The 15,000-nt window shown below is 45.9% G+C and overlaps 1 protein-coding gene across 9 annotated transcripts in view; it reads left to right on the top strand.

The window, feature by feature from the left end:
- Positions 1–9,353: 9,353 nt before the first annotated feature.
- The window catches only part of LOC121544597 (neurexin-3a-like), a 647,039-nt gene continuing 641,392 nt past the window's right edge, over positions 9,354–15,000 (top strand). For all 9 annotated transcript variants that reach the window (XR_005996136.2, XR_005996135.2, XM_045209074.1 and 6 more), the window contains exon 1: positions 9,354–10,089. Coding sequence is in view for 7 of the 9 variants with exons in the window: in XM_045209074.1 (XP_045065009.1) it covers positions 9,384–10,089 (706 nt within the window). In the remaining 2 variants the exon portion in view is untranslated. The remainder of the gene's footprint in view (positions 10,090–15,000) is intronic.

Here is a 15,000-nt window from a genome sequence, read left to right as displayed (position 1 = left end):
TAGTCAGCCACCAATTGTGCAAGTTCTCCCACTTAAAAAGATGAGAGAGGCCTGTCATTTTCATCATAGGTACACGTCAACTATGACAGACCAATTGAGAAAAAAAAATCCAGAAAATCACATTGTAGGATTTTTTCTGAATTTATTTGCAAATTATGGTGGAAAATAAGTATTTGGTCACCTACAAACAAGCAAGATTTCTGGCTCTCACAGACCCTCCTCTGTCCTCCACTCGTTACCTGTATTAATGGCACCTGTTTGAACTTGTTATCAGTATAAAAGACACCTGTCCACAACCTCAAACAGTCACACTCCAAACTCCACTATGGCCAAGACCAAAGAGCTGTCAAAGGACACCAGAAACAAAATTGTAGACCTGCACCAGGCTGGGAAGACTGAATCTGCAATAGGTAAGCAGCTTGGTTTGAAGAAATCAACTGTGGGAGCAATTATTAGGAAATGGAAGACATACAAGACCACTGATAATCCCCCTCGATCTGGGGATCCACGCAAGATCTCACCCCGTGGGGTCAAAATGATCACAAGAACGGTGAGGAAAAATCCCAGAACTGCACGGGGGGACCTAGTGAATGACCTGCAGAGAGCTGGGACCAAAGTAACAAAGCCTACCATCAGTAACACACTACGCCGCCAGGGACTCAAATCCTGCAGTGCCAGACGTGTCCCCCTGCTTAAGCCAGTACATGTCCAGGCCTGTCTGAAGTTTGCTAGAGTGCATTTGGATGATCCAGAAGAGGATTGGGAGAATGTCATATGGTCAGATGAAACCAAAATATAACTTTTTGGTAAAAACTCAACTCGTCATGTTTGGAGGACAAAGAAAGCTGAGTTGCATCCAAAGAACACCATACCTACTGTGAAGCATGGGGGTGGAAACATCATGCTTTGGGGCTGTTTTTCTGCAAAGGGACCAGGACGACTGATCCGTGTAAAGGAAAGAATGAATGGGGCCATGTATCGTGAGATTTTGAGTGAAAACCTCATTCCATCAGCAAGGGCATTGAAGATGAAATGTGGCTGGGTCTTTCAGCATGACAATGATCCCAAACACACCGCCCGGGCAACGAAGGAGTGGCTTCGTAAGAAGCATTTCAAGGTCCTGGAGTGGCCTTGCCAGTCTCCAGATCTCAACCCCATAGAAAATCTTTGGAGGGAGTTGAAAGTCCGTGTTGCCCAGCGACAGCCCCAAAACATCACTACTCTAGAGGAGATCTGCATGGAGGAATGGGCCAAAATACCAGCAACAGTGTGTGAAAACCTTGTGAAGACTTACAGAAAACGTTTGACCTGTGCCATTGCCACCAAGGGTATATAACAAACTATTGAGAAACTTTAATTATTGACCAAATACTTATTTTCCACCATAATTTGCAAATAAATTCATAAAAAATCCTACAATGTGATTTTCTGGATTTTTTTTTCTCCTTTTGTCTGTCATAGTTGACGTGTACCTATGATGAAAATTACAGGCCTCTCTCATCTTTTTAAGTGGGAGAACTTGCACAATTGGTGGCTGACTGAATACTTTTTTTCCCCCACTGTACATGCCCGTCTGAAGTTTGCCAATGAACATCTGAATGATTCAGAGGAGAACTGGGTGAAAGTGTTGTGGTCAGATGAGACCAAAGTGGAGCTCTTTGGCATCAACTCAACTCGCCGTGTTTGGAGGAGGAGGAATGCTGTCTATGACCCCAAGAACACCATCCCCACCGTCAAACATGGAGGTGGAAACATTATGCTTTGGGGGTGTTTTTCTGCTAAGGGGACAGGACAACTTCACCGCATCAAAGGGACGGGGCCATGTACCGTCAAATCTTGGGTGAGAACCTCCTTCCCTCAGCCAGGGCATTGAAACTGGGTCGTGGATGGGTATTCCAGCATGACAATGACCCAAAACACACGGCCAAGGCAACAAAGGAGTGGCTCAAGAAGAAGCACATTAAGGTCCTGGAGTGGCCTAGCCAGTCTCCAGACCTTAATCCCATAGAAAATCTGTGGAGGGAGCTGAAGGGTCGAGTTGCCAAACGTCAGCCTCGAAACCTTAATGACTTGGAGAAGATCTGCAAAGAGGAGTGGGACAAAATCCCTCCTGAGATGTGTGCAAACCTGGTGGCCAACTACAAGAAACGTCTGACCTCTATGATTGCCAACAAGGGTTTTGCCACCAAGTACTAAGTCATGTTTTGCAGAGGGGTCAAATACTTATTTCCCTCATTAAAATGCAAATCAATTTATAACGTTTTTTGACATGCGTTTTTCTGGATTTTTTTGTTGTTATTCTGTCTCTCACTGTTCAAATAAACCTACCATTAAAATTATAGACTTATCATGTCTTTGTCAGTGGGCAAATGTACAAAATCAGCAGGGGATCAAATACTTTTTTCCCTCAATGTACAATGAAAACATTATTAGCATAAATACCATGTACAATCAACTTTGAAAACACCCCTGAAGTGGTAGAAAGCAAACGAAAGGCGTGAAACCTGTGCATAAAGCCATAAACTTCACCGGCGTATGTTCCCATAGAAGCCAGTTCACACCAGTGATTAGACCAGATAGGTGATAGAATGAAAGAAATACATTCTAAATAAATTATATTGATAATCAGACTCAGGAAAAATTTGTTTAATATTACAAAATACAATGTTTGCTGCGACTACCGACAGGATACTTCTGTTAGCAAACATGTTAGCAACAATCTTGTAATAAACACTGAGTTAGCCCTACTGCCGCCTTAAGTCGTTTGTTATCTGATGTCCTATCACACCCCCATCTCCAGCTCCCTCATCACTCGCTGCCACATGGCCTCAAACTGCACCATTTTGTTTCTCTCTGTCCCCTACACACTTTCAACATTTAGATAATACAGCATTTTACCTTTCCATTGTGTTAACGATGGAGGATTGGTTGATTTCTTGTTAAGTATAAATTTTTTCAAGATGATTAACGAGACAAGTATCATCCAACAGATCGGGTATCTCACTGCACCCTCATATGCCATGTCTTCAAATATGCAGAGAGACGGATTAAAAGTACTTTTACACTGTAACACTTCTGACAGACAACTTTCTAACCACCCATAACTTTTGGACTTCATAGCGTTCCCAGAAGGCTATAGGATTATTGAGTCATTGTTAGTTTTACACTTAAGACATGACTCTGCCGTTGTGTTGTAGAATTTGTGAATTGCGTCTCTTGTGTAATAAATTCTATATAATAGTTGATACTTGATTAAGTGTACATTTTCGTTAACTGTAATTTCATTAGTTATGTTCCAACATTCCCTCCATCTTGTGCCAATATCAGTTATTTTTAGGTCTTAGTTCCAATTGTTTATATACAGTGCATTCGGAAAGTATTCAGACCCCTTGACTTTTTCCATATTTTGTTACGTTACAGCCTTATTCTAAAATGGATTACATTGTTTTTTCCCTTCATCAATCTACACACAATACCCGATAATGTCACGCCCTGGCTCTGGGGACACTGTTATGTTGAGCCAGGGTGTGTAATTCTATGTTTGTATTTCTATGTTGGCCTGAGTGACTCCCAATCAGAGGCAACGAGTGTCAGCTGGTTGTCTCTGATTGGGAGCCATATTTAACTGTCTGTCTTTCACTTTGTGTTTGTGGTTTCTTGTTCTTATTTGGTTTGTTTATGTAACCAGAGACATCACGTTTTCGTCTGTTATTTTGATCGTGTGATCATACCCTAATAAAAATAAATATGTTCACCTTCAACGCTGCGCATTGGTCCTCCTCCTTAGACGAGCGTGACAGAAGAAACCACCAGAACTGGACCAAGCAGCCTAGTGATGAGCAGAGTGGGTGGACTTGGCAACAGTGGAGGAAGAGCTTCGACTGGGTCAAGCCGAATGAGGAGCTGAATGGCGGAGATTGGAAGCAGAAGAGCGAGAGTTGGGCGAGAATTATCGAGGCCTGGCCCCACGGGGAAGAGAGACTCACAGAAATTTTTTTAGGGGGGCTCACGACGTCGGACCAGCAGGAGGCCGCGATAGAGCGGCCCAGCGGGTTGCCAGAGGAGGCCGCCAGGTTACGGGGGGCCACTGGTCGAAGAGGGGATGGAGGATGTAGAGGCACGGCGAGAGGTACTGGCGTGTGTTGCCAGTCCGGTCCGGCCTGTTCCTGATCCCCACGTAGGGCCAGTGGTGTGTGTTCCCAGTACGGTCCGGCCTGTTCTGCCACTCGCACCAAGTCTACGGTGCGCATCGCCAGCTTCGGCCCGGCCCATTCCTGCTCCCGCACCAAGTCAGTGGTGCGTTTCGTCAGCCCTGTCCGGCCCGTTCCTGCTCTCCGCACCAAGTCTGTGGTGCGCGTCGCCAGCCCAGTCCGGCCCATTCCTACTCCCCGCACCAAGTCTGTGGTGCGTTTCCGTCAACCGGCTCGGCCCGTTCCTGCTCCCCGCACCAAGTCTACGGTGCGTGTCGCCAGCCCAGTCCGGCCCATTCCTGCTCCCCGCACCAAGTCTGTGGTGCGTTTCGTCAGCCCGGCTCGGCCCGTTCCTGCTCCCCGCACCAAGTCTACGGTGCGTGTCGCCAGCTCGGCCCGGCCTGCTCCCCGCACCAAGTCAGTGGTGCGTTTCGTCAGCCCTGTCCGGCCCGCTCCTGCTCCCCACACCAAGCCAGTGGTGTGCGTCGTCGGTCCGGCACGGCCCGTGCCTGTTCCACTGGTGCCTGGTCCGGCACCGGTCAGATGCGTTACGCCGGAGCTAGAGCAATCCGCTCCATCAGTGTGCAGTCCATCTCCGGCCAGCGGGGCCAGACCGGACCAGGGGTACTTTGGGGGGTTGGAGAGGAGTGGGGATCAGGCCCGAGCCGGATCCGCCGCCAAGGCGGAGTGCCCACCCGGTCCCTCCCGTGGTATTTAGTTGGCGCGTTCGGAGTCCGCGCCTTTAGGGGGGGGTACTGTCACGCCCTGGCTCTGGGGACACTGTTATGTTGAGCCAGGGTGTGTAATTCTATGTTTGTATTTCTATGTTGGCCTGAGTGACTCCCAATCAGAGGCAACGAGTGTCAGCTGGTTGTCTCTGATTGGGAGCCATATTTAACTGTCTGTCTTTCACTTTGTGTTTGTGGTTTCTTGTTCTTATTTGGTTTGTTTATGTAACCAGAGACATCACGTTTTCGTCTGTTATTTTGATCGTGTGATCATACCCTAATAAAAATAAATATGTTCACCTTCAACGCTGCGCATTGGTCCTCCTCCTTAGACGAGCGTGACAGAAGAAACCACCAGAACTGGACCAAGCAGCCTAGTGATGAGCAGAGTGGGTGGACTTGGCAACAGTGGAGGAAGAGCTTCGACTGGGTCAAGCCGAATGAGGAGCTGAATGGCGGAGATTGGAAGCAGAAGAGCGAGAGTTGGGCGAGAATTATCGAGGCCTGGCCCACGGGGAAGAGAGACTCACAGAAATTTTTTAGGGGGGGGCTCACGACGTCGGACCAGCAGGAGGCCGCGATAGAGCGGCCCAGCGGGTTGCCAGAGGAGGCCGCCAGGTTACGGGGGCCACTGGTCGAAGAGGGGATGGAGGATGTAGAGGCACGGCGAGAGGTACTGGCGTGTGTTGCCAGTCCGGTCCGGCCTGTTCCTGATCCCCACGTAGGGCCAGTGGTGTGTGTTCCCAGTACGGTCCGGCCTGTTCCTGCCACTCGCACCAAGTCTACGGTGCGCATCGCCAGCTCGGCCCGGCCCATTCCTGCTCCCCGCACCAAGTCAGTGGTGCGTTTCGTCAGCCCTGTCCGGCCCGTTCCTGCTCTCCGCACCAAGTCTGTGGTGCGCGTCGCCAGCCCAGTCCGGCCCATTCCTGCTCCCCGCACCAAGTCTGTGGTGCGTTTCGTCAGCCCGGCTCGGCCCGTTCCTGCTCCCCGCACCAAGTCTACGGTGCGTGTCGCCAGCCCAGTCCGGCCCATTCCTGCTCCCCGCACCAAGTCTGTGGTGCGTTTCGTCAGCCCGGCTCGGCCCGTTCCTGCTCCCCGCACCAAGTCTACGGTGCGTGTCGCCAGCTCGGCCCGGCCTGCTCCCCGCACCAAGTCAGTGGTGCGTTTCGTCAGCCCTGTCCGGCCCGCTCCTGCTCCCCACACCAAGCCAGTGGTGTGCGTCGTCGGTCCGGCACGGCCCGTGCCTGTTCCACTGGTGCCTGGTCCGGCACCGGTCAGATGCGTTACGCCGGAGCTAGAGCAATCCGCTCCATCAGTGTGCAGTCCATCTCCGGCCAGCGGGGCCAGACCGGACCAGGGGTACTTTGGGGGGTTGGAGAGGGAGTGGGGATCAGGCCCGGAGCCGGATCCGCCGCCAAGGCGGAGTGCCCACCCGGTCCCTCCCGTGGTATTTAGTTGGCGCGTTCGGAGTCCGCGCCTTTAGGGGGGGGTACTGTCACGCCCTGGCTCTGGGGACACTGTTATGTTGAGCCAGGGTGTGTAATTCTATGTTTGTATTTCTATGTTGGCCTGAGTGACTCCCAATCAGAGGCAACGAGTGTCAGCTGGTTGTCTCTGATTGGGAGCCATATTTAACTGTCTGTCTTTCACTTTGTGTTTGTGGTTTCTTGTTCTTATTTGGTTTGTTTATGTAACCAGAGACATCACGTTTTCGTCTGTTATTTTGATCGTGTGATCATACCCTAATAAAAATAAATATGTTCACCTTCAACGCTGCGCATTGGTCCTCCTCCTTAGACGAGCGTGACAGATAATGACAAAGCAAAAACAGGAAATATCACATTTACATAAGTATTCAGACACTTTACTCAGTACTTTGTTGAAGCACCTTTGGCAGCGATTACAGCCTCAAGTCTTCTTGGATATGACGCTACAAGCTTGGCACACCTGTATTTGGGGAGTTTCTCCCATTCTTCTCTGCAGATCCTCTCAAGCTCTGTCAGGTTGGATGGGGAGTGTCGCTGCATAGCTATTTTCAGGTCTCTCCAGAGATGTTAGATCGGGTTCAAGTCCGGGCTCTGGCTGGGTCACTCAATGATATTCAGAGACTTGTCCAGAAGCCACTCCTGCGTTGTCTTGGCTGTGCGCTTAGGGTCGTTGTCCTGTTGGAAGGTGAGCCTTCTCCCCAGTCTGTGGTCCTGAGCGCTCTGGAGCAGGTTTTCATCAAGGATCTCTTTGTACTTTGCTACGTTCATCTTTCCCACGATCCTGACTAGTCTCCCAGTCCCTGCTGCATAAAAACAACCCCACAGCATGATGTAACCTTCCCCTGATCTGTGCCTCGACACAATCCTGTCTTGGAGCTCTACGGACAAATCCTTCGACCTCATGGCTTGGTTTTTGCTCTGACATGCACTGTCAACTGTGGGACCTTATATAGACAGGTGTGTGCCTTTCCAAATCATGTCCAATCAATTGAATTTACCACAGGTGGATTCAAATCAAGTTGTAGAAACATCTCAAGGATGATCGATGGAAACAGGATGCACCTGAGCTCAATTTCAAGTCTCATAGCAAAGGGTCTGAATACTTATGTAAATAAGGTATTTCTGTTTTTTATTTTTAATAAATTTGCACACATTCTGAAAGCCTGTTTTCGCTTTGTCAAAATGGGGTATTTGTGTAAATTGATGAGATGTTTTATTTATTTAATCAATTTTAGAATAATGCTGTAACTTAACAAAATGTGGAAAAAGTAAAGGGGCCTGAATACTTTCCGAATGCACTGTGTATATTTTTTAAGAGATTGTCAGTTGGATATGCTCTCTGCAATGTTTTGTATATCTTACCTGTCATATGAACATCCTTTTGTGACTCAAATTTGCAAACATTTCTACGAAAATGTTTTCACTTTGTCATTATAAGGTATTGTGTGTAGATGGGTGTGAAAACAATTACAATTTAATCCAGTTTGAATTCAGGCTGTAACATATCAAAATGTGGAATAAGTATAGGGGTATGAATACTTTCTGAAGGCACTGTATATTTTAGCTAAAATTAGATAAAAAATAAAAAATAAATGTGTAGCATGGCATGAGATTAGCTTTAAAACTGCACATTTTTCTTTTTTGCCCCATTCCAAAATGTGTAGAATTGCAGGAACTTTGCTGTTTTCTTTGCCCACCCACATTTCTGCAGGCCCAGCCACTAACGGATTTCCGGCTACGCCACTGGCCTTTTGGGGTCTCTCTTGTTTCTGGCCCTGCATCTTTAGGTCTAGTAATCTAGTGTCTTCTCCCACTGTATTGTGCAGTCAGCAGAAAGCCCTGTTCATTCCTCTGGCCATCAGATAAGGGCAGTCTCTCTCTGATGGCCTGATTGTTATTCATAAACTGCCAGCAGAATAATGGTGCTAATTTACCTAGCAGATGACCGATAGCACAGAACAACCTTTACTGTGGGAAAAAAACTGCCACTTTTAATGATAATAATAGTATCTCCAACATCAGCATTATACACACACAGATCTTTCTTTTGGTTATTATTCTTCAATAGTAGGCTACAGTATTTGTCTGTGTTTGACAATTAGCACGTCTTCACATGACCTTAACAGTGTGGACAAAATGTTGGCAAAATTAATTAAAGATGGGTCCTCTCTCTGAAGTAGTAGCCTGAAAAGAAGGCCTGTCTGAGAATATCAGTCTGTGTCTGAAAAGTATTCCTTACAGATTAAGAGATTGTGTGAAAATCAATACTGTGTGTGTGTGTGTATGTGTGTGTGCCTGTGTGTAATTCCTGTGCTTCCCTGTTTCTGACAGTGATGGAACTGAGGAAATCCAGAGCCACTCCTGTGAATTACACATCCCAGCAGGCAACATGAAGAAGGATGTCCTCGTCACCCTGACAACAAGAAGAGTCAGTCCAATCGGACCTCACGCAATAATTCCCCATAGCAACCTCTTTGGACTGTAATGGATTAAAAACGGTTGAACTTTGACCCAACGGAAGGAAAAACAGGTTTTTCTCTTCTCTCCTCCCTTCTTTAGGAGGAAAGGCAGCTGGAATTGTACCTACTGTCCATAGCTACTCTGTGATTGGATAGTTGACTCATGTGTATGGCCTACGACTGTTACTTACCTACAACCGTTATCCCAACTACCACCCTACTCATTGTGAATAGACAACTGCTGTACTAAAACTCTCAGCAGTAATAAACTTCTCTCAGTACACTTGTGGATACGACTGTGGATACTGCCTCTATAATCGGATACTAACTCTAAAACTTTTCAACCAAACCCAATTCAATGCTATCTAAGCCTTCAAGAATATAAACTCCTCCTCCTCCTCCCCCTCTTCCTCCCCCTCCTCCTCCTCCTCCCCCTCCTCCCCCTCCTCCCCCTCCTCCTCCTCCTCCCCCTCCTCCTCCTCCTCCTCCTCCTCTTCCTCCTCCTCCTCCTTGTTGACCATGGATGTTCTGGGTTTGGCTGCGAGGCTACAGCTGATGCTCTCGGCCCTCCTGGGTGTGTGTCTGAGCCTGGAGTTCACAGGGGCCCCCGGCCAGTGGGCCCGCTACCTCCGCTGGGACGCCAGCACGCGCAGCGACCTCAGCTTCCAGTTCAAGACGGACGTGTCCACGGCGCTGCTGCTGTACTTCGACGACGGCGGCTACTGCGACTTCCTGCAGCTGATGGTGGTGGAAGGCAAGCTGCAGCTGCGCTTCAGCATTGACTGCGCCGAGATCGCCGTGGTGTCCGAAAAAAGGGTTAATGACAGCAGTTGGCACTTTGCCACGCTGAGCCGCTTTGGCCTGCGGACGGTGCTGGGGCTGGACGGCCAGGTCAAGACGGACGAGGTACGGCCCACCGGAGGTAGCCGCCAGCACATGAAGATCATCAGTGACCTGTTCCTGGGCGGCGTGCCGCTGGATATCCGCACCTCGGCGCTCACGCTGCCCACAGCGTGCGACGCCCCGCCCTTCAGAGGAACTATCATGGATCTGAAGTATGGGAACACGGAACCGGTTCTCCTCAGCAGCCTCAGGGTCCGTCTGGAGTCGGACCGGCGCTGTACGGAGAACCCGTGTGAAAACGGCGGGAGCTGCTCCGTGGTGAATGGGGAACCCGTGTGCGACTGCTCCAAAACGGAACACAAGGGCCGTTTCTGCAATGATGGTAAGATCTGATTTAAATTTGCTTTACTGTCCAAAACTATATGTTTAGTATTGAACCTTAGTGTCTTTCCTTTATCCGTCCTAGTCAATAGACCCTTTTTATGTTTTTCCAGAGGCTTCATGGACTTACTTTGAAACGTTCTGACTTTGTTGTTGACTCAGTCATCTCTCTCAGACTCAGTGTGTGTTATTATCCCTGTGTGGTTGCAAAAGCCGAGTGCTAATCTAACCGCGGTTAGCGGCATGGTTAGCCACCGAGCTGCAGGTTCATGGGGCCGCCCTGCAGGCACTGATAAGGACGCCTATAGAGAGAACGGGGGCTCCTGAGCCCATTTTGTTCCCCCAATCACGCAATGGCAGGTGTTAGAATCATATCCTTTTGTGTTCCAGAGCATTCTGGAACTGCTTTGATTCAATCACAACCCTCCATCTTCTCTTCTCCTTCGTTTTCGGGTATTGGTCATGGTCAGACAAAAAAATATTTTCATAAATAATAATTGGAAGGAGCAGAAGAAAGGCGTTTTTATTTCTAAATGGAGAGTGAATGTTATCTGCGTTTTGATCTGAGGGCCTTTGGAAATATTTATAGCAGAAGGTTTGGTAGAGGGTTTTTCTTCTTTTAACTGGCGCATACATTGTGGCCATGCATTTATATGATTTATTGAGGTCCGCTGAAATAACAGTAATCCATTTATTGGTTTTTCCATGAATGAATTTCAGATCCTGTGAGAAAATCAGAGGTATTAGTGGGTACTACTATATCTTCCATTCCCTGTCTCTTACTTCTTGCCCTGTGTCTTTAGTAGGTTAGGGCGGTGGTTCCCAAACTGTGGGGCGGCGCGGGGTCCCCCCCCACAAAAAAAATCAGTCCGGCTTTAAACTTACTCTTGAATGTTGTAATAGTAGAATGCACAAGGTGCAATTTCCAAATTGGGTAGTGCATCATCAGTGCCTCTTGTCATGTTAGTCATTGCATACCTATTTATAACTTGTCAGAAATGTCCAGATTTTTTTTTAAATGTTTGAGTCACTCAAATATTACATGAATACACATTAGGCATGGCAAAATGTGTAGAATTGCTGGAAGGGGGGCCTAGGTGAAAACATTTGGGAACCCCTGGGTTTTCTCTCTTTACACAGCGAGTGTCGGCTATCGCCAGTTAACACTTGACCTGATTGAATCTAGGCCTTAAGCTGCTTTGGTTTCCTTCCATGATTGAATTGAGGGAGTGTGACAGCATGTGTGACAATGTGTGTGACAACATGTGACAACGTGTGTGACAACGTGTGACAACGTGTGACAACGTGTGTGACAGTGTGTTTGTGTGTGTGTGTTTGTGTGTCAAACTCTGGCGACTGGTTCTCTCTCACTGCAGACAAATCCTCAGCAAAGACTGCAAGAAAAGAACATGGCTGACCTGTATGTAAGGGACAATGTTAAAAACCCCAGGAGCATGTCTGAGTGTTGTATCTCAAGCGAAAAGCCCATATAACTATCGATAGCTATAGATACCTCCCCTCGCTTCCTTCAGACCTTCACTCCCAGTCCTCCATCACCAGGCCCCCTGCTCCATGAAGCGAGGCTTGACAGGGCTGCAGCGGCCTGGGTCATGTGAGGGTTCCGTCTCACCCTGATTTACAACCCTCCAGCAGACCCTCTTCTCCAGCTGATTTATGGCTGCTTTCCCTGTCTGCGCTGTATGCTGCAGACCGCTGATAGGAGGTTTAGTCAGAGGCTGGGCCTGGACCTGTGTGCGTGTGAGTGTGTGTGTGTGTGTGTGTGTGTGTGTGTGTGTGTGTGTGTGTGTGTGTGTGTGTGTGTGTGTGTGTGTGTGTGTGTGTGTGTGCGGACTGCGAACAAGGAGCTCAGACAATCATGGGAAAATAAATAACTCTGTTTACTTGGTCCGAGACATATTTATGTGGACGGCGTGCCAAGGTACTGCTGCTTTAAATATATAATATACCACTGCTGGATCGTAAGTACAGAATCTACACTCAGACACACACACCACAGATACTCCTAGGCCCGCAGAACTCACCACTCACCCTATGTCACCGCTCTGGGACAGGCCTACATACTGAAGCACCTAGACTATTACTGAAGCACCTAGACTATTACTGAAGCTTCTAGACTATTACTGAAGGTTATAGACTATTACTGAAGCTTCTAGACTATTACTGAAGCTTCTAGACTATTACTGAAACTTCTAGACTATTACTGAAGCACATAGACCATTACTGAAGCACATAGACTATTACTGAAGCACATAGACTATTACTGAAGCTTCTAGACTATTACTGAAATACATAGACTATTACTGAAGCACCTCGAATACAGTAATATGGGAGTGAACGTATTGTCATCCTAGCAATAATAATAATAATAATGAAGAAGAAGAAGAAGAAGAAGAAGAAGAAGAAGAATACTGCTGCTACAACTATTGCTATTACTATTACTATTACTACTACTACTACTACTACTACTACTACTATTACTACTACAACTACTACTACTACTACTACTACTACTACTACTACTACTACTACTACTACTACTACTACTACTACTACTACTATAATAATAATAATAATAATAATAATAATAATAATAATAATAATAATAATAATAATAATAATGATTATAATAATGCTAAGAAGAAGAAGAAGAAGAAGAAGAAGAAGAAGAAGAAGAAGAAGAAGAAGAAGAAGAAGAAGAAGAAGAAGAAGAAGAAGAAGAAGAAGAAGAAGACGACCTTGGCAACACCAACACTCAATCTGTTATCTCAGTTGTATGGTGTTGTTTGTGTGTATACCAGCTATTTACTAATTTGTTTGTTCCTAATTTAACTAAATTCAGTGTTGCATCTTTCTGATAAATAAAATATATTTAAATAAATTCCAATCTCTATATAATGTATGAAGTATAGCTCTCGTCCATCCCTTTAAATAAATACTATCTATTATAGCTCCTGGCCATCCCTTTAAATAAATACTATCTCTTATAGCTCCTGGCCATCCCTTTAAATGAATACCAATCTCTATATACTGTATGAAGTATAGCTCTCGGCCATCCCTTTAAATCAATACTATAGCTTATAGCTCTCGGCCATCTATTTAAATCAATACTATCTCTTATAGCTCCCGGCCACACCTTTAAATCAATACTATCTCTTATAGCTCTCGGCCATATATTTAAATAAATCCTATCTCTTATAGCTCCCGGCCATACCTTTAAATCAATACTATCTCTTATAGCTCCCGGCCATACCTATAAATCAATACCATCTCTTATAGCTCCCGGCCATCCTTTTAAATCAATAATATCTCTTATAGCTCCCAGCCATCCCTTAAAATAAATACTATCTCTTATAGCTCCTGGCCATCCCTTTAAATCAATCCTATCTCTTATAGCTCCCGGCCATCCCTTTAAATCAATACTCTCTCTTATAGCTCCCGGCCATACCTTTAAATCAATACTATCTCTTAAAGCTCCCGGCCATCCCTTTAAATAAATACTATCTCTTATAGCTCCTGGCCATCCCTTTAAATAAATACCAATATCTATATACTGTATGAAGTATAGCTCTTGGCCATCCCTTTAAATCAATACTATATCTTATAGCTCTCGGCCATCTATTTAAATCAATACTATCTCTTATAGCTCCCGGCCATCCCTTTAAATCAATACTTTCTCTTATAGCTCCCGGCCACACCTTTAAATCAATACTATCTCTTATAGCTCTCGGCCATCTATTTAAATCAATACTATCTCTTATAGCTCTCGGCCATCTATTTAAATCAATACTATCTCTTATAGCTCCTGGCCATACCTTTAAATCAATCCTATCTCTTATAGCTCCCGGCCATCCCTTTAAATCAATACTATCTCTTATAGCTCCCGGCCATCCTTTTAAATCAATACTATCTCTTATAGCTCCCGGCCATACCTTTAAATCAATACTATCTCTTATAGCTCCCGGCCATACCTTTAAATCAATACTATCTCTTATAGCTCTCGGCCATCTATTTAAATCAATACTATCTCTTATAGCTCCTGGCCATACCTTTAAATCAATCTTATCTCTTATAGCTCCCGGCCATCACTTTAAATCAATACTATCTCTTATAGCTCCCGGCCATCTTTTTAAATCAATACTATCTCTTATAGCTCCCGGCCATACCTTTAAATCAATACTATCTCTTATAGCTCCCGGCCATACCTTTAAATAAATACTATCTCTTATAGCTCCCGGCCATCCTTTTAAATGTTCTATTGTTGGCCTAAAGAGTAAAGTATAGTTCTAACTCTTCCCTTTAACTTTTATTATATGAAGAAAAGCCACTCACGTCAGTTCAACTCAGGTATTAACTTTTCCAGTAGAGGGGAATTTGGAAGTTGTTTATGTAATGTGAATAGTGATAAATAAACTAGTTTGTCAAAGCCCTTCTGAGTTGCAGTAGTTTGGCTATCCCGTGGGGCATTTCTTTAAACATGAAGGTAGAGGCTAGGGCTGTTGCGGTGACCGTATTACCGCCACACCGGCGGTCACGAGTCATGAAGGCAGTCAAGTTCCATGTGATCGTTTAGTCATGGTAATCAGGCTTCTCCAAGCTCTGATGCTGCTGATGGTCATTAGTAGCCTACCAAACTTGCTAACTGCCTGATACTCAGCACTCTATTGTCCCTCTAATCACTCTGACACCAATGCAAATGTAATTGAAAATCTAATCAAACACTTCTATAGGCTATGCAATTGCACGAGAAAACAGAGTGATGGCCTCTATTAAAAAGAGGAGGATCCCATCAGCTTTCTATAGGCTAGGCCTAATATATTTATTTCTCTACTTTCATAATATTAAGCACATTGCTTATCTTTACAACAGGAGTATAGCCTACCTGACTGGTATG

The sequence above is a fragment of the Coregonus clupeaformis genome, chromosome 29 (assembly GCF_020615455.1).
Source record: "Coregonus clupeaformis isolate EN_2021a chromosome 29, ASM2061545v1, whole genome shotgun sequence".
Lineage (NCBI taxonomy): Eukaryota > Metazoa > Chordata > Actinopteri > Salmoniformes > Salmonidae > Coregonus > Coregonus clupeaformis.
Note: the sequence above shows the minus strand (reverse complement) of the source record. Positions and strands in the feature narration are given on the sequence as shown.